The 22,008-nt window shown below is 39.1% G+C and overlaps 3 protein-coding genes across 3 annotated transcripts; 2 read left to right on the top strand and 1 right to left on the bottom strand.

Moving 5' to 3' along the window:
- Positions 1 to 1,687: 1,687 nt before the first annotated feature.
- Positions 1,688 to 7,744, bottom strand: LOC131298019 (uncharacterized). Its single transcript, XM_058323281.1, has 7 exons — positions 7,391 to 7,744; positions 6,996 to 7,117; positions 5,005 to 5,094; positions 3,729 to 3,781; positions 3,417 to 3,519; positions 2,702 to 2,802; positions 1,688 to 2,131 (listed from the first exon to the last, which is right to left on the bottom strand). Exons 1-6 carry the CDS (start codon positions 7,605 to 7,607, stop codon positions 2,716 to 2,718), a joined length of 672 nt encoding a protein of 223 aa, XP_058179264.1. The 5' UTR covers positions 7,608 to 7,744; the 3' UTR covers positions 1,688 to 2,131; positions 2,702 to 2,715.
- An 809-nt stretch (positions 7,745 to 8,553) lies between these two features.
- LOC131336498 (DEAD-box ATP-dependent RNA helicase 20) lies at positions 8,554 to 15,286 on the top strand. The gene is made up of 10 exons (XM_058372366.1): positions 8,554 to 8,833; positions 8,991 to 9,256; positions 9,967 to 10,146; positions 10,254 to 10,415; positions 10,554 to 10,708; positions 11,269 to 11,361; positions 11,744 to 11,829; positions 11,941 to 12,167; positions 13,380 to 13,610; positions 14,652 to 15,286. Exons 1-10 carry the CDS (start codon positions 8,778 to 8,780, stop codon positions 14,708 to 14,710), a joined length of 1,515 nt encoding a protein of 504 aa, XP_058228349.1. The 5' UTR covers positions 8,554 to 8,777; the 3' UTR covers positions 14,711 to 15,286.
- Positions 15,287 to 16,241: 955 nt separating this feature from the next.
- Positions 16,242 to 19,093, top strand: LOC131298027 (uncharacterized). Its single transcript, XM_058323291.1, has 3 exons — positions 16,242 to 16,364; positions 16,555 to 16,719; positions 18,622 to 19,093. Exons 1-3 carry the CDS (start codon positions 16,322 to 16,324, stop codon positions 18,942 to 18,944), a joined length of 531 nt encoding a protein of 176 aa, XP_058179274.1. The 5' UTR covers positions 16,242 to 16,321; the 3' UTR covers positions 18,945 to 19,093.
- Positions 19,094 to 22,008: the final 2,915 nt, after the last annotated feature.

Genomic DNA, 22,008 nt, shown 5'->3' with positions numbered 1-22,008 from the left:
CAAAAGAACTAATGTACGTACATAGACACATGGTAACGTTTAAAAGACGTATAACACGTGACATTGTTACGCTTATTCATTTGTTTCTGATTTGAATCAGTGCACACACCCGAGGTAGTTCAATCCAAGTATGATAATATGGATATGCTAGCTCAAAGTTGAACCACAAAAGAACCTCGTAATCGAATATCAATTTCCATGTACTTTGATATTTGTATGTACCAAAACAAAGGTCGCTTAAATGTATTATTTTTTGGGTGGTTCGGCGGTTAAAAATGTCCGAAACAACTTACGCTGCGTCAGATATGTGTATATGATAACGGGATAGGTTTGCCACATATTGTTCTGAACCAAAATGGGTTAACAATATCCCAACTGTCTGCCACATTGGCCCACATGATCCTAATTGAACAGTTTATATAGTAGCAGCCTTATCTGTTCAATTTCGTGCATCAGAGGATCTTCTGAAGAAGGCGGCAAAATGAAAGGAGCCTTCTTTTTGTAGCTTTCAGCTGGCTCCCCACCACACAACTCTCCAAAGGGATCATATCCTCATAAATAAATAAAAATTTAGAACTTCAAGGTTAGCTGAGATGAAAAGTGTAATTTGTGAGTTCGGCTTTGAGTTCTGTAATTTCTGAATCTCTCATAAAAGACCGGTCATTTCTTAGTTTTATGTTCGAAACTTAGATACTACTATCAACTATTCGTTGGCAAGTTCAAACACGTATTTGCCCGATTTTAATTCGGTCGCTTACAGTGGATAGTAACAGTAGGACTATTCCTCTAAAAGTTAGTCAATGTGTATGTAAGTTGGTGCGGAGACTATGAATTGTAAAAAAGATCGGTAGTATTTGCACTCACTAAAAATGTCTATACCACCCCTCACAGTGTGGAAAAGAATTTACCTTGACCCGCTACGCAAAATTAATGGTGGATCCGCCGTTGTTCGTGCTGGCTTGATGCATGTGTCACTTCAAGTCATGCATGTAAGGAAACTAAATATACATACACCTATTTCTGGGTTTTGCTTCGTTCGAACCATCTACGCCGATTCCGTTGCTTACTTTCTCAACCTTGATCGGGGAGTGAAGTGAGAAAAGGCAGACGGATAGAGATTCTTATAATCCAAAATACACACCCCTTTTATAGCGTACGTCCTCTCACCAGGGACAGATCCCATATTAATCTTTAACTCCCATTTGGATGGAGGCAATGGCCCAACCCACAAAGTCACGTCGCTCGGACTTACGGAGCACGTTTTAAGCCCACTAAAAATGCCAGGGCCCGCTCTCAACGTGGTGGGCCTAATATTCTTTCATTTCTTTTTTTTCAGTTGCCAAATTCGACTTGGTTCAGATTTGTAACTTGTGGGTGATTGCTTGCAAGTATCGTTAGTTCAATCAAAACTGGGTCACTAACAGGGGATGATTGCAAGTACTATCCTGTAGGGAGGGATTGTCCTTGCAGAACCACCGTCGGTACATCTTCCTGTTTCCCAATCTCCGCTCTTATTTAACGGTGGCGACTGTTGGTGTATTTCCGATGAGGTATTTGTATGCCATAGGTTAGTTTTACGATCTTATCGTTGTGATAGTTGCACATGGTCCAGTATGTCTTCTGTTCTCCCGTTACTACAATGATTTCTTGCCATCCTCTCAACAAAACGACGACGACGACAAATATATGCGGGGCACGGGCAAAATATACTAATACAAATTTACAACATAACAATGCGATTCTAGGTGTCACTCTACGAAGCTGTATAGAGACAATGCAGGTGATGAAGCTGTATATAGTACACTAAGGGTTGTAAATTGGGCAAGAAAAGAACACAATCTAGTCCTGTAAAAAATAGCTTCTCAACATGAGTCACCCCTTCCTCCAGTAACCCAGTTCCACACCTAATAATATGTGAACCAGAGGTCTCCATCTTTTCATTTTCATCATTTCTCACCAGCAAATGTCTCAAGCCAAATGGGCAATTGGGCTAAGCCGCTGGGGTTGATTGACATGGGCACTGCGAATACTCGAAATTTTGATATGCATATATGCATATTGATATTGATGAACTTGATATCATTATTGCTCGTGACCATAGCCCCAATCCATCAGAAAGTGGAACCCAATCCTGCAAGGAAGCGAGTTGTACAAACTTGTAAATCAAAATCGACAGTTTTTTTTTTTTTTAAATTATTGGCAATCAAATCAACAGTTTCATAGTCAAGAACGCAAATACTAGACTCTTTCACCACAATGACATAGCCTCTTTCACCACTAAAAATAACTTACTGAGTAACAATATCAAAATATAAGATTTCCGCTTTGACCAGTTTCAAAGAGAATGAAAGCCCTTCTATACAAGGTTATCCAAAACACTAAGTATCCTTGATATAATCATTCCTGTCAAGATGTCAAGAGATTTTTTTCCTTCTCTAAAGGACATGACATTAGTCTTATGTATGCCAAAATTGGTGTGTATAAGAGCTACCAAATACGTTGAATATGAATTTGGATTATCATGCTCCGCATGACTTCAAAAGAAACTGGTTCTTTCTTCTAAGAACCACGAAAATAAGGCAACATCAGTAAGAGGAAACAGATAGCAGAAAAATTTAGCAAGAATGCTGCATGCAACACATACGAGTTACTAGAATTCAACAAAAAATAGGCCCACTAAAGTTTAAAAACTCTGACTTACCATTGGCTGCAGAATCAAATGGGTGAAGTAACACTTGAGAAACCCAACTTCAGCATGATCTCTTCCAGACGCTTCGTATTTGTCAGGTAAAGATAACCAACCTTCAACATATTTAAACCAAAGCCAAATTCATTTCTTCTATCACTATCTACTGCATGTACCAAACTAATCCATGTGCATGCGAGTGTGCACATGTCAATTAAGTTAGAGATGTGTACATTTTTTTTTTATTTTACAAAAAGTAAGCAGATGCGTGAACGTTACAACTATACGTGCCTTGTATTTATGACCAGTGTCAATTTCCTAACAGCAGTCTGATGATATGTGGGAGGGATATCAGGTACTCAAACAATCACTTTTTTTTTCGAGTGAAAATAGTCAATTATCAAAACATGTGGGGTGGTGTGGGGGTGTGTGTGGTGTGGGAGGAGATTAAATGATACAATTCAGATTCAGATATAAAGTTGAACCAAGCGAACAGTCAATTATCAAAACAAGCATAAACAACATTCAGAATTAATCGAACACATATCTGTCCAATACGTTTTTGCATCAGTGCAAACGAAACTGATTGTTTGATGATTCCTCAAGAATTATAAAAACAAATAATCAAAAGAATGAAATGCCCAGATAACTGGATTAGGATAAGTAATCAAGCGTATTTCACTGCATCTCAGAGAGGATCTTAAACACAAGAAGGTACAAGGGAACAAACCAGTGTTTCCAGTGAAGATGCACTGTTGTAAACTGCGACACCAACACGCTTTTTGGTCCGCGTTTTACTTGAACTACTATTTTTCCCCCAGCGAAGGACATCCCTGGGGTAAAGGTACGTCAACAGTTAGAATCCCAACGGAAAAGCAGACAATAGCATTGACATTCATTAATAATTTCTTAAACACTAAGAAGATAATTGCTTTTATATAAAATTACATGACGGCACAACAATTGTAGCATTAAATTAGAAGGAAAACGGGAACAAAGTAAATCTCAGAGCAGTGCTTTAAAATCAGATCAAGAAAATCACCTTTCTTCTTCTGACAAGTAATTGTCAGTCAGAAGCTTCTGAAGCATTGCATCCTGAAAAGAAATAAACCACAAGAAATTAGTATTTTTCCATAAACTGAAAGGATTTCCAAAGCACAAAGAGGTAAAAGGGAGTTTTTAGGGGTACAAGAAGTTATAAAATTGCAAAAACAACTCTCTCAAGTCTCAACTCTCAAGCAACAACTAACTCACAGGCCTCCAGCAGGAAAAGTTATTAATGCTACATCCATGACGATAATACAGGAAACATGGAAAATAGCTAAAGGTGGTGCCAATGGCAGTTCCAGGAATTTGTAGTAGGGTATTAAAGAATAACCTTGACTCTACTAGCTCTAAACTCAGACACATTAAATTCTCTGTTTTATTCTGTGCACTCTATTTTGATTCGGGCAGGCAATGAACCAACTGAAATTTATCACATTCACAACCTCTTTTGCAGTTACAGTGCCTCATCATAAACACATTCAAGAGCAAAAACAGATGCATCATGGTACTTGTGTAAAAAAATGAAGGAAGAGAGAGATAGAGATAACATATAATCCAAAAAAAGAAGAATAAGGAAAATATAGAGAGAGAAAGAAGAAAGAAAAAGAAACTGGAAACCTTAGTAGCACGAAGTAGGAGCGGAGGCGGGGAAGCGGATGCACCTAGAAGTTCCTAAGGTTGGGAGTGCCTAAGGAGCATATATAGATTATATACTAATACATACAAAAATATCTTTAATTGCTTAACCCTTGAAGGAGAATTTTTGATCTTAAAGGGTAATTATTGGAAGTTAGATATTTTCAACTTGCAAAACTTCTTGACTGATGTGATTTTCATGTTCTTATTCCCCCAATGGCATAACTCCCTTAAAAGTAAGAGAATAATGCCGTTAACGGGCCCGATAAGCTCCCATCTTAGTCAGGAGCGAGCTCCCGTCTCGAGAGGAGCAGGCTCCCATCAAGCTTCCATCTTGGGAGTGCAGATTCGAGCTCCCGTCTTGGGAGCGCACCCATTTTAGAAAGATCCTGCAACTAAGCTGGAAACTATTGGAGGAGGAGAAAATCAGATAAAAGAATAATAAGGAAAACTATTGCAGAGCAAAGGATATTGTTACCATGATGACTGAAAATTCCAAAAACTCTATGCCACAGATGTGTCCCAATATCAGAAGAAAAGCCAACAATTGAGTCTTGCAAATAGCAAACTCGTGAGGAGAACATTCTTAAAAGACAAAAATACTGCTAATTTGGACTAATAAGAACAGTTCATACCTGCGCCTCAGTGCGTACTACTGTCATCACACGGTTATTGTATTCTTCAATATTCAGTGGTGGAAACAAGAAGTGTCTCCTAGCGTATAACTGCATATAGATTAAGTAACATACAGGAATTTACGAAGGTAAGCTTCATGGAGAAGGCAAATACAACAGTAATACTGAAATGGGAAAATTAGTTGCGTCATGATGTTTCTTTTCATGTCTTCAAAAAATATTACGATCTTAAAAAAAAATGATGTTTCTTTTCACAAGTTAGGTGCATTGTGATGCATAATTCATAGGCAAGGCATGCTATAAGACCTTTCATCTCATGTAAGGTTGATAGGATGCTCCAGAGGGATAACCTTGAATAATGTAGAAAACATGTTGCATTATGATGTTGAACATTCTGAACACTCAATCCCAATAGTTGAACGGTTGAAATTGGGTGTTTGAGCTCCATTCATGCAATCAAACCTAACAGCCCAATATGACCATGGCTTTGGTTTGTCATAGTTTTTACTTTTTAGTCAGCCAGTCCATGCAACACCCTTCAGACAAGTTTCTCTATCCTTCGTATATTGATGCTTTATTTATCCTGATCAATTTCATTTCACTTTATTTATCCTGATCAATTTCATTTCACTTTGTGGTCATCTTATGTATATATCTTCTAATTTAACACATCCCTTCAACTTTTGGAAGAATGTCGTCTAGCATAGAGCTGGCAGCCTTATACCCCGAGAAACACATGAAAACCCATGCATAGCAAAACCCTATTGTTACCCAATACCCAGTCAAGATTTTCCGACTTATGAGATAATTCCTTGATTCCCCCATCTATTGCTGTTATCTCAATTTTGAACCTAGTATTTTAAGTACAAACTATAAAACATGAAGGCTAAAGATGAGAAGTCCATTGCAGCACCAGCACCAACAGGACATGATTTCGTCATACTTATTACAGGTCTCAAGATACAGTTTGTCTGTAGTCTAAGAATTTCATTTATCGATCCAGACTGCACCTTCAACACTCAATGTCCCTTAACCAATCATGTTGGGTTTGTGAAGTTTAGTTCGGTCTAATTTGCGCGTCGCTGCCTATTCCAGGTTCGGCAGTAGATAATGTAAACCTTAGGTTATAAATGATGTAACTGGTTCTCCATTTTTCATTTGGTACACAGTGGAAATTGGTGTGTGCCGTAAATGTACTCAACTGTACAGTTTTACCGTTGCGCCTCATCCAAAGAGCGCTACTGCACATTCTCATAACATGGTGATACCACCGGCAATGGGCATACCATGGGGTTCCCCTAGTAACGAACCGGGAATAGCCCAGCTTGATAATCGGGGAATCTCATTGTTCGAATTGGAGTATGGAGAAGCGTCCTCAGCAACGGACTAGGGACTTGTTGTTAATCATTACTTTGATCCTGAAGGCCAACAAATCCAAGCGGAAAACATAGTCAAGTGGGGGTAGGGAATTTCAGGACAGGTCGAATGTAGAGCCTCATGGCCGGTGTTTGGAGCGGGCAGATGCTGAAGCACGCTGGCACCTTATGAGAAATCAAAGTTTTTGGGTTCCAAGCCCGAGAAAAACAACTATCACCCACAAGCCATTACATACACTATGCACCAACTCCTCCGACCAATTGCACCCCGAAGGGCAAATGTGCCCGACGAGAAGAAAAGAGCCAAGAAGAGCTACACAGTTAGGGAACCACATAAAAATCCACGTGTCTTGCGATTTTTATTTCTTTTCTGGATTGTTCTTCGCGTGTTGTGTGTGTTTTATGGTTTGGCCTAGTTCTCAACAAATCATGCGTGTGTTTCACTTTCACAAGTAAATGTATTCAAGTGCAAAACTGGAATCACAAGTTCTAGAGATAATTTTGAACACTTACTAAGTGTATTCACGTGCAAATTAGTTAAAAGCAAGCAGTTTGCTAATAAAACCTATATATCCTAAATGAAGCGCATAAATTGAGTAAAATTCAAGCACAAACCTCGTATATACAGTCCCCAATATACGCCAACGACGCGGCATTGTATATCGAACGCGGCTTCTCCACCTTCGGAGGAGTCGGCAACCATGTCTCGTAACCCAGATACGTTTCCTCCAATTTCTCTGTACCCAATTGAAATCTCAGTTAGTAAATCCATACCAATGACAAATAACCCCAAATGGTTTGAAATATCGCTCTTGCTTCCCTAACTAACCCTAAGTGCTATCATCTCTTTAGGACTAGTTCATACACAGCTTTACTTTGAGTTTAATTGGGGCTCATCCACGGCGGGACGGTGAGATTGGTTACATAATTAGTCAATGTAAGCGTAAGCTGACCACACAACTAAGTTATAAAAAAATACAATGACGCAAATACAACATAAGTAGCAATACCTCGAATAGGTTTGCGAATCTTCCTTTGGAGAAGGGCTGAAATTGAAGAATCTATGGTGTTATTAGGAGTAGCAGTTAGAGCGAGAGTTGGTGTGGTGGTGGTGGTAGGGTTTTGGGGTTTCTTGGGTTTGGTGCGTTGGCGATTGTAGGGGAGTCTCTGTTGGGTGTCCCATGAGGCTGCTCTTACTGTAAACAGTGAGGATAAAGCAACCGCCATTGTTCTAGTTGGAGAGCATGAGAGAGCTCTTTGAGGAGCGATGGAATTAGGAATAAAACGCTATCCGCTTGCCTCCTCCTTGGTGCGGATATATTGAAGTGAGGATATAGTATCTGATCCAGGTGTGGGAGTAGAATCGAAGCGAGGATAACTTATCCCAGAATAACCTAAACTGTGATGGCTTGTTTTGATATGAAGATGGCATTTTTATTAAATGCAAATGGTCATTTGTAGAGGTGGTAAATGAGCGCGTTTGAACGGATTAAAATGGGTCATGGATTGAATATTGACAGGTTGAATGCCAGGCTAATAATATGCAAAAATTCTACAACCACACTCAAAATCACACATCCAAATGCACACCCTCTCACAAAACACAAGGGTCCCACACACACTATGTGTGCAGTGTGTGTGGGACCCTTGTTTTTTGTGAGAGGGTGTGTATTTGGGTGTGTGAATTTGGGCGTGGTTGTAGTATCTCTCAATAATATGTGGATTGAATGCAATACTTTTATTTTATTTTTTGATCATAAACACAGAATAGTTTACAACCTATTGTTGGCATTCCCTTTTAAAAATTCTACAGGGAATTGAACACCTTTATTATGAGAACTCGAACTTAGGACTTCTCATTTACGAGGAAGAATAATGAACCAACCACACTAGGTGTGGTGCTCCTTTGGTCATATAATTCTTCAAAATGACTTTCTCTTCTGCACTCAATTTTCACTCTGTGTTTGCGCTCTCGGTCTTTGCATTCACGAATTCTAATTGTTTGGTGGAGTTCTGAAAAGAACACACTTCCTGCACTCCAGCACTCCAGCTTGCGCTCTCCTACCCGTTCAACTCACAGCACGCGTAATTGTGGGCTTGTTTTTGGAGGTAAAAGAATAGGTTAAACCACCAGCCCAAAGGCATTATTATTTCCGGAGCAGCCAAACGGGCCACAAACTAGATTTGTCTAAAGCAAATACACTTGTGATAATCGGGCAGTGCAAAGACTGACGGAATAGGGCTTCTTTGTCCCCGCTTCTTGTCGTCTGCTCCAATTCCAGCAGAAGAAAAATTCCAGGAGCTTCACAACATATCTGAAAGTAGTAAAACCAAAGCCCTCCAATCCACTCCTCTCACCCCTTCAGAATCTCCCCTTTGAACTTGTAATCACAAGCCATGAGCCGTTACGACAGCCGCTCCGCCGACCCCACTTCTTACCGCGACCGCCGAAGGTAACCCTAACCCCCTTGTATATGTACTTATGTATATATATGTACACTGCGTGTTGTAGTATCTAAATTAGGATTGGTCTAGTTTTTTAGCTGTCTATAAGATTGCAGAATGAAAAGCGTGCATTGGAGTAATTTGTGTGTGTGTGTGTGTGTGCAGTGATTCGGGGTTTGGTGGGGCTTCGGGTTACGGTGGGGCCCGGTCCTCGTCTAGCAGGAGGGTCGACTACGACGGGGCGGAGTCGCCGCGCAAGTTGGATTTGGACGGGTTGACTCCGTTCGAGAAGAACTTCTATGCCGAGTCGCCGGAGGTGGCGGCAATGTCGGAGAGGGAGGTGGAGGAGTATCGGCTGCGGCGGGAGATCACTGTCGAAGGTCGGGACGTGCCGAAGCCGGTCAAGGCTTTCGGTGATGTTGGGTTTCCAGGTACTTTGTTTGATGGTGGACAAAAACATTTTGAGCCAGTCTCACTACACTACAAACACCTTTGGTAGAAATAGCAGTGCGTCCTTACTAGAAATTAGCACTACACCTGCCCAATATCCATGTGAAATGAAAGAAATATGAAAATTCTATTTCCCACGTGTAATGACAGAATTGTTTGCTTTTCAGCTAGTGTGAGCTTTTCTCTCCCCCCCCCAACCCCCCCCCCCCCCCACTTCTCCTAACATATAGTAATAAAGATGATAAGACCCAAGTGTCTTAATTGCATGTGGGTGCCCAGCGCATAGCTCACACCTTACTCAAGTGACGAGTGTGGGTACTTACATATGCTTAGAAGAGTCGAGGTAACATAAACAAAGTCGCTAGTGCTTGTTTAAGACTATGAGATTTTCTCATATACATACCAAACAGTACTTGTTCAGACAAGGTGTGGTTGAGAACGGCTGGTTCTTCATACTTCATTTTGATGTCTTTGAATTTTGATGTCTTTGAATTTAGTGTCATATGCTTGCTATTGTTATTCCGTCACATTTTATGGAAAATGTCTTGCATAACATCAACATTAACACTTATATTAAGCAGTCTTTGATATTGAATGATTCTCCTGAAGGACCTAAACATGTTTATAGCTAGGGTTATTGGTCATTGGAATCTAGTTATTCACTTGTATCTGTGTACTTTTGCGAATCCAGAATACGTTTTGCAAGAAATTGTCAAAGCCGGCTTTTCAGAACCTACAGCAATTCAAGCTCAAGGATGGCCAATGGCTTTAAAGGGCCGTGATCTCATTGGTATTGCTGAAACAGGTTCAGGCAAGACACTTGCATACCTATTGCCTGCAATTGTTCATGTCAATGCTCAGCCAATTTTAGGTAATCCTAGTTTTTCTTTCACCTGTTGTTTTGGATTCCTACGACTTTTCTTTACCTGGTCACTCTGTGCGCGTGGATTTTGACACGTCTGTTGTATATTTTGTCAGCTCCGGGCGATGGTCCCATTGTGTTAGTTTTAGCTCCAACACGTGAACTTGCTGTTCAGATACAGCAAGAAGCTACCAAGTTTGGTTCATCTTCAAGGATTAAAAGTACCTGCATATATGGTGGGGTTCCAAAGGGGCCCCAAGTTCGTGATCTCCAGAAAGGTAGGTGCTGATTATGTTCAAGATGACTTAACTGCGTGATGTTCATGGATCGGGTATATCCTAATGCTTCCTCTTTCTTCTTTTATATTGGCACTTTTATACCCTTCTCTCCTCACCATCTTTTCTCTTCTGGCTTAGGTGTTGAAATTGTTATTGCTACTCCTGGAAGGTTGATTGACATGATGGAATCTCACCATACGAATTTGCGACGGGTAACGTACCTTGTGTTGGATGAGGCAGATCGAATGCTTGACATGGGATTTGAACCACAGATTCAAAAAATTGTTTCTCAGGTTTGTTTCACTTTGTTCTGCTTTAGTTATGGTTTATATGAGTTACTATGGAGCAAGAAGCATTTCCTATTTACGCAATTGGTTCCCCTTTCATTCCCGGTAATATGTAGTGCTTTTGCAAAGTTGAGAAACAAAAAGGTTTCAAAACCTAGGTTAGCCTTGCACATTGCTACTGTTTAAGGAGAATGATTCATAAATTCAAATAATCAAAATCTCTATAAGTCACGGTTTCATGCCTCAGGTGACCTGTAAAATATCTGCGCATCAGTATTCATTCGGCCTCAAGGCCACTTCTTGCTAAACTATTTGTTGATTTGAAAGTAATCATTCTATGAATTTACTTATTATTGTGATTTATGTTAGTTGTGTTAGTCAATATGAAATGCTACCATCAAGCTCTTGGAGTTATAAGATTAAGCTTTATGATTTGAAGGAGACTTCATTATTGCAGTTTCTTTCATCTTGAATGATGGCTTTTCATCCTTTAATGGGCTAAATTTAGGACTGCATTGCAAGCACCTAAGCCTTGCTGACTTTTTCCAATGGTTTGTTCTATGCAGATTCGCCCTGATCGTCAAACGTTGTACTGGAGTGCCACATGGCCCAAGGAGGTTGAACAACTTGCGAGACGATTCCTTTACAACCCATACAAAGTAAGAATAGTTACTAGAGTGTTAGATATTATGAACTCCTTATCAGCTCATAATTATTAGCAAGATAATGTACCTTTTTATTGACACTTAATGCAGTTGCTGCTACTCATTTCCTGCTAAGCTGTCTTTTGGATTGTAGAGCTGTTCAGTTACTTCCTGCTATGTGTGAATTATTTTGTCCAGGATACCGCTGTCCTCTAAATACCTGTCTTTATTGTTTGCCCATGTATGTGCAACTTCATCAGAAGAAGTGATCTGGATTGAAGAAGCAAGAATCCCTGGAACTTGGCCTTTCTTGGGAGTCTTGTTTAATTGTTATTGCTTTTGCTTTGAATGTTACTGATACATTTGTTTTATGGGTTCTTGCTCGGACATCATACAGGTCGTGATAGGTTCCCCAGATTTGAAAGCTAACCATGCAATTCGCCAGCATGTGGATATTGTTTCGGAGAACCAGAAATATAACAAGTATGCCTACAGATTTATGGTGTTACCTTCCATTAGTGTTTATGTGTTTCTGTATGTTACACCATATAGGATTTGAACCCCCTTTTTGGTAATATCTCTGCCTATATTCAGATTGGTGAAGTTGCTGGAAGATATCATGGATGGAAGCCGGATCTTGATTTTCATGGATACAAAGAAAGGGTGTGACCAAATTACTCGGCAGCTTCGCATGGATGGCTGGCCTGCACTCTCTATTCATGGAGATAAGAGTCAAGCAGAAAGGGATTGGGTCCTCTCAGAGTTTAAAGCTGGCAAGAGTCCTATAATGACTGCAACTGACGTTGCAGCTCGTGGTTTAGGTGCGTATAGTGAGCCATTTTTTCTTATACCCTGATCATTGAGGGTTCTTAGGCTTTTAGTATCTGTTACAGATCTTGTACTTTCTCTATTGTCCTCAATATGCTGAAGCGATACAAACTAGGAGAAATAACATTAACTAGTTTTAGTCTTGCGTTAATCCAGAGTGCTGAAAAGGATGGATGCATACAAACACGTCCTTTTGGCTGTTTGGTTGAGCAAAGTTGTTACTCGTAGAATTCTAATAATGTTTCAAAGCTTGAGACCAGAGCTTTATGCCTGCACCAAGCAACCCCCCAAGCATTTCCATATCAAGTCAATATGGTATGCCTTGCCGACCCTTTTCTTTAGCTAGGAAAAGATTTGATATTCCCAACTGTAATATACTAATATTCATCGGCCCTACAAAATAATAACTGTAATAGTCGTGGTATCATCTTCATTGACAGTAAGAAGCAAGGATACGGATACGCGGACACGTGATTTTTGCAAAAACTAGGACACGGACACGTTGGGGGATACGTAAAGTTCATAAATAAATACATTTATATACATAAATTCAATATTATGAAAAAAATTATTTTTTTTCCCAAATTAAAGATGTAAAGTCCAATGAAAAAATGAGAATAGTGGATTGTTGTTTTCATCGTTAAGTTATTTGATATTGGTTTTAAAATTGGTTCATATCTCAATTAATACATTGTTACTCCGTTTCAAGTTTTAAAAATTACATAATGACCCTAAACGTGCCCGATATGTGTTGAGTACAAGTCAGAGCGTGTCCAAAACGTGTCCGACTCAGGAAAAATAATTAAATATTTCGGACACAATTTCATGCGTTGGGAACATGTCCGTGTCTGACACGGATATGAAAGGCCTGTAGATGTGTCTGTGCTTCTTAAGTCACTACCATCACACCACTGTCATCTTCGTCTTGTTATTATGGCCTGACCTTCTCCAATTCTTTTAGCAGCCTGGCCTCTGGTTGTCAGTTAGCTGTTGTTTCTTCTAGGCATGCAATTCAAGTTGTGATACTTTGAGAATACTAGAATAGTCTTCTATTTATCCCCTGGTTATTGTTGTGGAGCTTTCAGCATTTCCCCCCCTTAAGAGTGTTTTTATTTTCTGTACTGGTGTGGTAAGAAATATAAGTGTGATTATATAGATGCGTGTATAGGTGATTATATAGCTGCATGATTTTTTTGTACTGTCAGATGTGAAGGATGTAAAATATGTGATCAACTACGACTTTCCGGGATCGCTGGAGGATTATGTTCACCGCATCGGACGAACAGGAAGAGCTGGGGCCAAAGGAACGGCATATACTTTTTTCACAGCTGCAAATGCCAGATTTGCGAAAGAGCTCATAAGCATACTAGAGGAAGCTGGACAGAAGGTCAGTCCTGAGTTGGCAACAATGGGTCGTGGTGCACCTCCTCCCCCAGGTTAGTTTGACTGCCATGTTTACTTTATTGTTTTTTTTTTTGCCAACTCATTCGAGCTTATGAACGGCGACTTGGTTTTTGCTGGGATTGGCATTGTGAAACCACAGAGTCTGATTTTTCCTCCTCTTTGATCTGGCTACGCTTTGACATTCCCACTTTTTTCAGTTGGTGGTTGTTGGGACTTGGGGCATAGATAAATGTCGCTTTTGTTAAACTTTTTTTAATTTGCTTTGTAGTAAGGAATTTAGGGGTCCAAATTAATTTTTAACTTGTGATTTTATTGGAGTTGTTAAATAAACTTTAATTGTCACAACCAGGTAGCTGCCACACATGCACAACCATCTTTATGGATGGTAAGAGACTATGATCCAACTACTCGATACAACGATCTTTTGGATCTTGTCCTTGGACATCGCAATGCAGCATTAAGTTTGCAGAAAACTTGTATGACCCATCGGAACCAGTTTGGTTTGTGTTTGGCATAGCATTTGAGTCAATTTATATAGTGTCTCAGTGTAAAGATTATACTAACTCTAGTTTGAGTGTTACCAGCCTAAGAAAGGGAGATCCTTAAAATCTTTGTATGTTTGAAGAGAGAGGGACAGAGTGTGAGACACATGAGGTCTTGCCATTATCATCCCTGTCACGCCTTAATGGCTGGCTTGACCAATGATTTTCTGGCAATTTTCCAACAATAATTGATTTGTTAGTACATGCTATATATACAGCAGCTATATGCACATGCTATATATACAGCAGTATGGTAATTTCTGAAGTACCAAAAAAAGCAGTATGGAGCATTTCTAAGGGGACACAAGATATTACCTGGAAGTGTCAGGAAACTAGTGTTGCCCTGCTATTGCTCTAAAACAGTGCATCAATAAGGGTTGGATTTGCGGTTGCTCTCTTGTGGGTATCTGCGCGCATGTGCATGTGGATTGGTATCTGCGCGCATATGCATATGGATTTTACTTGTGTTAAGTGTAATAAGAGTTATTTTGTTTTATTTCCTCATTCTGTTTATTATTGTCAATTAATTAGGTCATGGCGGTTTCCGAGATCGCGGGCGGGGTTACAGTGGCGGTCGCTCTTGGAGCTAATGAAACCGAGCTAACAAACAGGATCCCAGCAGACAATATAGCAATGGAACTACTCACACTGTCATGATGGCTTCTAGTTGTTGACTTCTTGTTGCTCTGCGAATAGATTGCTGGGATCCTTTGGAAGCTATTTCTGTAACATACCGGACCATCATGTGTAAAATTATATGATTAATTTGGGCTCTAGGATAGTGCTATAGGTAATTTTTATCAGATGAATCAGAGGCCGTAGAATTATTTCTGTTTGGTAAACACCAGTCCCATAATTGCTTCGGTTCTAGTTTTCATTTTCTTCCCTTTAGTTAACTCAAGCGGCCTAGCCTTTGCTCCTTCCGATAAGATTCTGGGGAGAATTGCGATGTGCAGTGCACCTCATGAGCTAGCCATTCCAGATGAACCCAAGAAATGGCCCAGATTGGTAATTGCATATTTACAGGTTCTAATTCCAGTAGTTACATGTATCAAGCTTCTCAAGCTCAACTCAGTTTTGCAAGTGTTCGCAATTTGTGGTGGTGTTAAAATTTGTTCTGAATTTGTTTCGTTAAAAGTTTGTTCAAAATGGGCTTGTTACTCTAATATCTTTTTTTTGGGGCAAAAGTTAGCATTGTTAATTGAAGTTAGTGGGATTTGAATCTCTGTCAAATGCACAAGAGTACCTGTCTCCTTACTCTATTAAACAAAGTTCAAATAAAATTTTGAACCTCAAGTGTTAGGATCAAATTTGAAAGAAGAAATCAACTTGATTGAGTTGCCACGATGAAAGCTCTTTAAATGGCAATAAACTAAAGCTTGAGTAAATTATTTAGCAAGTTTTTAAACTAAATTTAAGTTCGTTCTCAATACAATTCGCTTCGTTCGGTTATGATATTATAGTATATAATCCCATATTTGAAAAATATTTTTGAATGTGTTGTAATGAGTGGAAAGAGATATGTATAGAAAGTTGAAAAATGTGCAGGAAGAAAAATGAGTTTCTCAAAGATGGGAACCAAACAAAGCAGTCCAGCCTCGTTTCGTTAATATTTTTATTATTTTTATTTTTTAAGTACTTATTTTTTGTTTTACGAGACAAATTATTATTTCACAATACATCACTTTTAATTTAAAAAATAAGTACTTATTTTTCTTAGAACGGAGCCTTATACTATAATTACTTAGTTAAACTCTAATTAACTCTAATTACTTAGTTAAACTCTAATTACTCCGTGTGGCTAAATAAGTTAAGTGATTTATTTTTTTGTCTTTATTCAAAAAAATTTCGTATTTGTTAGTTTTTCGTCAATTTTTTAGAATTATTGCATCGTCATGGTGAAAGTAATCTAAAAAGTAAAAAATTATGATCGAAATCAAATTTTTTTTTATTTTTATTCAAAAAAATTTTAATTTCGATCATAATTTTTTATTTTTTAGATTCCTCTCGTTACGACGATACAATAATTTTTAAAAAATTGACGAAAAATTAACTAATACGAAAAAAATTTAAATAAAAACAAAAAAAATAAACTACTTAACTTATTTAGCCGATCTCACCACTTAAATGAACTAACTCTCGTCGTCTGCCCGAGTAGGAACAAAGAGAGAGAAAGAGAGAGAGAGAGAGAGAGCGCAACAATGAGCGAAGGTCCGAAGCTATTCAGCAACAAACCTAAGAAATGTAATCACTCCTCTTTTGGTTTTCTCCCTTTCTTTTTCAGTGTTGTTAAAATATTGCAATTGATGGAGAAGGAGGATCTTCTACTACTTTTTCTCTCTCCTTCCTTTTAGTATATAATTTTGAATGATAAATTAGGTGTCGTTGTGATCGTGACGCTGTGTTATTTGCATTTTTTGTTTTGTTTAAACAGCGCAGCTGAAACCGGTATCACCGTCGCCACAATCGTCGTCGTCGTCGTCAATGGCTCAACCTTCTTCGCATACTCCGCCTCCTCTTGAACCACCGAGGGAATCTTTCGCTCGCCGGTACAAGTTCGTTTGGCCTCTTCTCCTCGCCGTCAATCTCGGCGTCGGAGGTCTCTCTCTCTCTCCCTCGGTCTCTATCTCGCGCACACACACACACGATCGAATAGCTTTGTGCATTTAACATGGATCGCATAGCTTTGTACATTTAACATGGATATATGCGTATTTACGAAACTTCGGATCTGTAAATGACTAGTCGAGTACACGTTAGGCAATGTTTTATTTGGGGTTAAATGACTGAAACACCGGATTAGGGTTTTAGTAACATTCCACGTGTCAGAAATTTCTGATTAGGAACCCATGTGGTTCGCCTGGTGGTCAAGCCTGGGCTTAGGCGCTTGCTCCCTCCTTAGGTCTCAGGTTTTCAAACCTCACAGGTGCTATAAATTCCCGTGCACTGAGTCCATACGGGGCTTTGTTTCGGCTTTAATTGGCCCATGCTAGTGAATGATGGGATTGGTTTCCGAGATTAGTCGAGGTGCGTGTAAGCTGGTCCGGACATGTGTGATAAAAAACGAATAAAGAAATTTCCAATTAGGCACAATGTCTCCTGTTTATGGTTGAATTGAGGGTCCCTATATTCGTGGTAACAAGCAATGATTGACTTCCAGATGTTATTTTCCATTCTTCTTTTTTTTGGTTTTGTGAGCCATCGATTAGAAACTATGGTAATGTACTAATGCCTTAGAAGAAAGTGAAGTAATTAGGAATTTGGATGTTAAAATTGTTGACTTCTTCACATTGTACTATGGACCTGTGGTCGTTTGATTGTTTGCCAAAACACTTTGTGTCAAAATGAGGTTTGACATGGTGGTGAGTGGCTTGAAGTTGAATTGTGGTTGGTGACTGATGTGCTTTTGGAACTAACTTTGGTGATTTGAGTGGGATCTTTTGGCTATCCATATCTGCCACCTACCAATCACATTACGGAAGTATTGGCTGTTGTGAAACAGGGGCTTATCGCAAGTATAGCTAGAAATACAACAGACATATGTACCGTGACTCGTTTAGGAATAACCAATTCATGGGGCGGTCGATTTCTAAATGATTTTATTCATGAAATTGTTACAATTCATAATAGATTGGGTAAGTGTGAGATCAAAACTTAGAATGCATGATGTTTTGTAATGGAGACCTAAAAAATTGATTACATGGTGTGACATTGGAATACAGTCGGATGAATTTTCGCAGCCAAGCATTAGTTTCCGGTTTCAGTAATCTAGTTTCTCACACTCAGCTACTTATATATGTATGCCATGTAATGGACTCAGGTAGGACGTATTGAATGCGGGCGTGTGTCCGGATGTCCGTAAACCCTTAAGCTTAGGAGCCGGTGTATGTATGCAAGACTTTGACATGGGTACGAGTACATCATGACTCATGAGCACTTAAATACTGATGTTGCATTACACATCGTCAGATAATGTTGTTATTAGTTTAGAAGTACTTGAATTTGAATGGGATTTATGGTGAAAACGGGAATCTATTTCCATCCATATTAGGGGCAAATTTTTTTGAATGTGAGCTTCTTTTCCTCAAACATTGTCCAATTTTTAAGGTAGGGGTGTCCAATTTGGAAATGAGTCGGATGCATAATGCATATCCCTTAAACTTACCCTTGTCATATGCCATGGAATGGGTACTCTCCGGGGATGACTTTATGTAACATTGATTTTATGTTGGTCATTATGAACCTAGCCTGCAAGAAATTGTGCAATGTACATGCATTATTATATATGGCGTGACACTGGTGTATAGTCAGGGGATTCAATCTTAGTAGCCAAGGACTAGTTTCTAGTTCCTCAGACTCTGGCTTTCTTTTTAATGTTTGTTGGCCATTTGACTCATTTTGCACTTCTGGGTCAACCATGCTTAATCTTTTGTCATGGATTGAAAAAGTAGTTAATGGGAGCCTTATCATCGTCTTTTCTGACCGGAGTGCAAATTTGTAGCTTACCTTTTCATGAGGACAAAAAAGAAGAATTCGGGCGTAGAGGAAGAAGTTTCAGGAGTTCCTCCCACTCCCACTCCTAGTCCGAGTACTGCTGCTGTAACTGTTCCTGTTACTGAAAAAACCCCATCCCTTCCACCTGTTGTGGAACCTGTGATGTTACGTGACCCAATACCTGAGAATCAGCAGCGAGAACTTTACAAGTGGTTGTTGGAAGAGAAGAGGAAGGTGAAGCCCAAAGATGCTGAAGAGAAGAAACGTATTGATGAAGAGAAAGCCATCCTCAAACAGTTTATTCGAACAAAATCTATCCCAAGTTTGTAAATCCAGTTAGCATTTCTTCTAGTTTCACAGTGCCGAGAGATTCTGAATTAGGATTGTTCTTTTCTCCTCTGTTAATATTTATTTCCTGGGAGTTATGTTGAAGTTTGAGATTTGCTTTCATGGAATATCAATTCTTATTTTGTGTTTCATGTTGTCTGCCTTTTAGATGCAATCTATCATATTCCTTTTCTCGAGCTTCATAGTTGTGGAAGTTGTGCAAATAATGATCCCCAATAGTGAGATGCGACGATTTGACTACTTTATTTTGACTATCAAATAATGAACCACTTAGTGTAGTTGACTACTTTATTTTGGCCCAATAGTTGTAACTGTTGATCTGAGATTGAGAATCATGAGATCTGAGACAGGAGTCGTGATTTTGACCTATTTTAAGCTTAATTATCTGTGGTTTCTTACTTGCATTCAGCAGTTGATGGTACATCCACCTTAACTATCTCGTTTCTGTGAAATCCCGAGACTCGAATTTTTGCTGACCCTTAAGATCAGAGAGAAACACTCAACAATCAAAGGGGCAACTAGATATGAGATTCTGGATGATCAGCAAACTGTATGGACTGAACTGAGGCAAATGTTCCAGAGTTTTGGAACTTTATGGTAACCCTTGACCCGCTCCAAATCAAAGCCTTAAATGTTGTTTCGTTGTTAGTATGGAAATGAGATTTAACTTGTATGATTCTTACAAGTTGTACCTGGTGCACAAGGCTACTTAAAACACGGGCTTCTGCTTGCATACTATACCAGGTAGCGATCTGCAAAAACTTTGAACATCTAGAGTTCCTTTTTGCTGTACCAGTGGTGCATAGGAGTTGATCTGATCTGAAAATCCACATGGATTTGCGAAGTCTGTAAGTAAGTCGAGGGACACAGAAAATGACACCACAAAACTGGGTGCACAAACTACATAGATGGAAAGGATTACACAAGATTTGTCCGCAGAGTCGCAGACTAGCTTTTGGAAAATTGTCAGTCCATGTATTTCTGTTGTCGATTATTTCATCCGTAGACTAGTCTAAAGCTACTTATCAGAGAGCAAAGAGTTTAGAGAACACTACAAAAATTTATAGAGGGAGTATTGTTGCCTCTGTGGTCTACATTGTTGATTCTCTTTGAACTAATTTCATATTGTTTCAGGGAACTGACTTCACAGTTTTGTCGGTTTTAGAGTTTGAGAAACTCAAAATTAGCAGATTCTCTCCATCTTCTAACTTAGAGAGTCGCATGAAACCATCTGAAGATCGACATGCACACATTCCCGAAAGGATGTGAATATATTCTGCACCACGTGCATACTGGAGTGATGCTTGCACATCAAAATAACCTCTCCGGACTAGCTTACACATCCTTATTAGTTCTCTCTATGGTGCGGTTAAAGGCATGCCATCCATCTGAGACTAGGGAATTCACAAGAGAAACTCTTGCGGCGTGGCCCAAAAGATTTTGCCCTCGATGAGAGTCGATCTACAGACTTGTACTTGTAAGACATTTATCCCCACCCTTTCTATCATCTGAGTTAACTCTTTAGGTTAAATGAACCTCTCCCTCACATGCATTAAATATATGCGTATATAATATATATGTTTGTATAGAGATAAGTGTGTGTGTATATACACACACATCTATATGTATGTAGGACAGAGGAAAGAGCTAAAGTTGTTGATAGCATGATGATATGGGATCAAATCACATACTTTTTGATAAGATATATTAAAGGGGTATTGCGAGGTTGGTAGTTTGAAGGAAGAGATAAAGGAATGATGAAGAATGGAGTTTAAGATTAGAAAAACACGAAGGGTGCCAATAAAAGGCCAATTGGGAATTGAAAACAGTCAAAGGGATTGCATACTATGGTGGAATTATTAGGTCATCGCAGAAAGCGTAGAGTATTGTAGTTTCATTCTCTTTTGGAATATTGGGCCATTGGGCACTCTAGATTTAGCCATTCGGGAGCGCTTGCTTGAGCGGGAGTGCGAGTGTAAAAGTGTTTTGAAAAACATTCCAAATTATTAAAACCCGTAAATGCGAAGATTGAGAACGGGAACGCAATGCAATGATTGAGAGTGCGAGCGCGGACACGTTGAAGAATTGTGTGACTAAGGTCTAGATGAGGCCATAGATTATTGAAGCTCAATTTGGCTCGTATATTTGGTCTTTAATTTCATAGTGAATGTGGGTTCCAAACCCTCTGAAGCCTTTTTCATTTTTTAGGGGGTCGATGGATTTGCCGTGATTTCTTAAAGCTAGGGTTAGGAACAAAAGCAAGATTTTTATGGATTCTTAAATCATGGTCCACCCTTTAAGGTTCGAACCCATCACTTCTTCTCCTTTGAAGGTCATATATACTCTATGAAGCATAGATATAGCTACGATACAATATGGATACAATGATACGGCAAACCCCCCAAAAATATGATACGATTACGTTGGGATACATCTATAAACGTTAACACATTTTTATAATTAGTAATCATGCATGTTTCAGGCATAAAATGACAGAAATATATGTTACGTACGATATATGTTTATACATCAATGATTTGATATGCATATACATGTAATAAGTCAAATATAGTCAAGAAGAGTAAAATGCATGGCATGATGTTTGTACCATGTGTAGTGACAATCGCTATGTGGCCGTGTTTTATGGTGTTCTTTTGTGTTTGGATGGATCGGTCCACTTCGACTCAGACGGACGTCTGGTCCTAGGGTTACATCTCTATTTGTGGGTGTGCATCAATTGGCTTACGTCTCAATCTGTGTATCCATCGACTAGTTTTTACATGCATATACTATATTAACAAATTGCCCCTTTAAAAGAATTTCATTTTAACCCTTACCATAAGTATCTCTGACGTGTCCAAAATGTATCTGAAACTAACAACATTTAATTTAGATATTAGAATACTCATTCGGTGTATCTGATATGTGCATACACAACTAGTTTTGGAGTATGCTCGCTCGCTTCATTTGTATATACTGATTGGCTTGAAATTATTGAATGATGTTTAAGGAAGCTGCCCATGATCCACTCTACAACCATAAAAAT

The sequence above is a fragment of the Rhododendron vialii genome, chromosome 8a (genome assembly GCF_030253575.1).
Source record: "Rhododendron vialii isolate Sample 1 chromosome 8a, ASM3025357v1".
Classification (NCBI taxonomy): Eukaryota; Viridiplantae; Streptophyta; class Magnoliopsida; order Ericales; family Ericaceae; genus Rhododendron; species Rhododendron vialii.
This window is presented reverse-complemented; position numbering and strand designations above follow the sequence as displayed.

Coding starts and splice junctions, on each gene's coding strand:
- LOC131298019 (XM_058323281.1), bottom strand. CDS start 7,607: ATGGCGGTTGCTTTATCCTCACTGTTTACAGTAAGAGCAGCCTCATGG. Junction 7,118..7,390: donor GATTCGCAAACCTATTCGAG/GTATTGCTACTT, acceptor AATTGGGTACAG/AGAAATTGGAGGAAACGTAT. Junction 5,095..6,995: donor TTGGGGACTGTATATACGAG/GTTTGTGCTTGA, acceptor ATCTATATGCAG/TTATACGCTAGGAGACACTT.
- LOC131336498 (XM_058372366.1), top strand. CDS start 8,778: ATGAGCCGTTACGACAGCCGCTCCGCCGACCCCACTTCTTACCGCGAC. Junction 10,709..11,268: donor TTCAAAAAATTGTTTCTCAG/GTTTGTTTCACT, acceptor TGTTCTATGCAG/ATTCGCCCTGATCGTCAAAC. Junction 11,362..11,743: donor TCCTTTACAACCCATACAAA/GTAAGAATAGTT, acceptor GACATCATACAG/GTCGTGATAGGTTCCCCAGA.
- LOC131298027 (XM_058323291.1), top strand. CDS start 16,322: ATGAGCGAAGGTCCGAAGCTATTCAGCAACAAACCTAAGAAAT. Junction 16,365..16,554: donor CAGCAACAAACCTAAGAAAT/GTAATCACTCCT, acceptor TTGTTTAAACAG/CGCAGCTGAAACCGGTATCA. Junction 16,720..18,621: donor CGTCAATCTCGGCGTCGGAG/GTCTCTCTCTCT, acceptor GCAAATTTGTAG/CTTACCTTTTCATGAGGACA.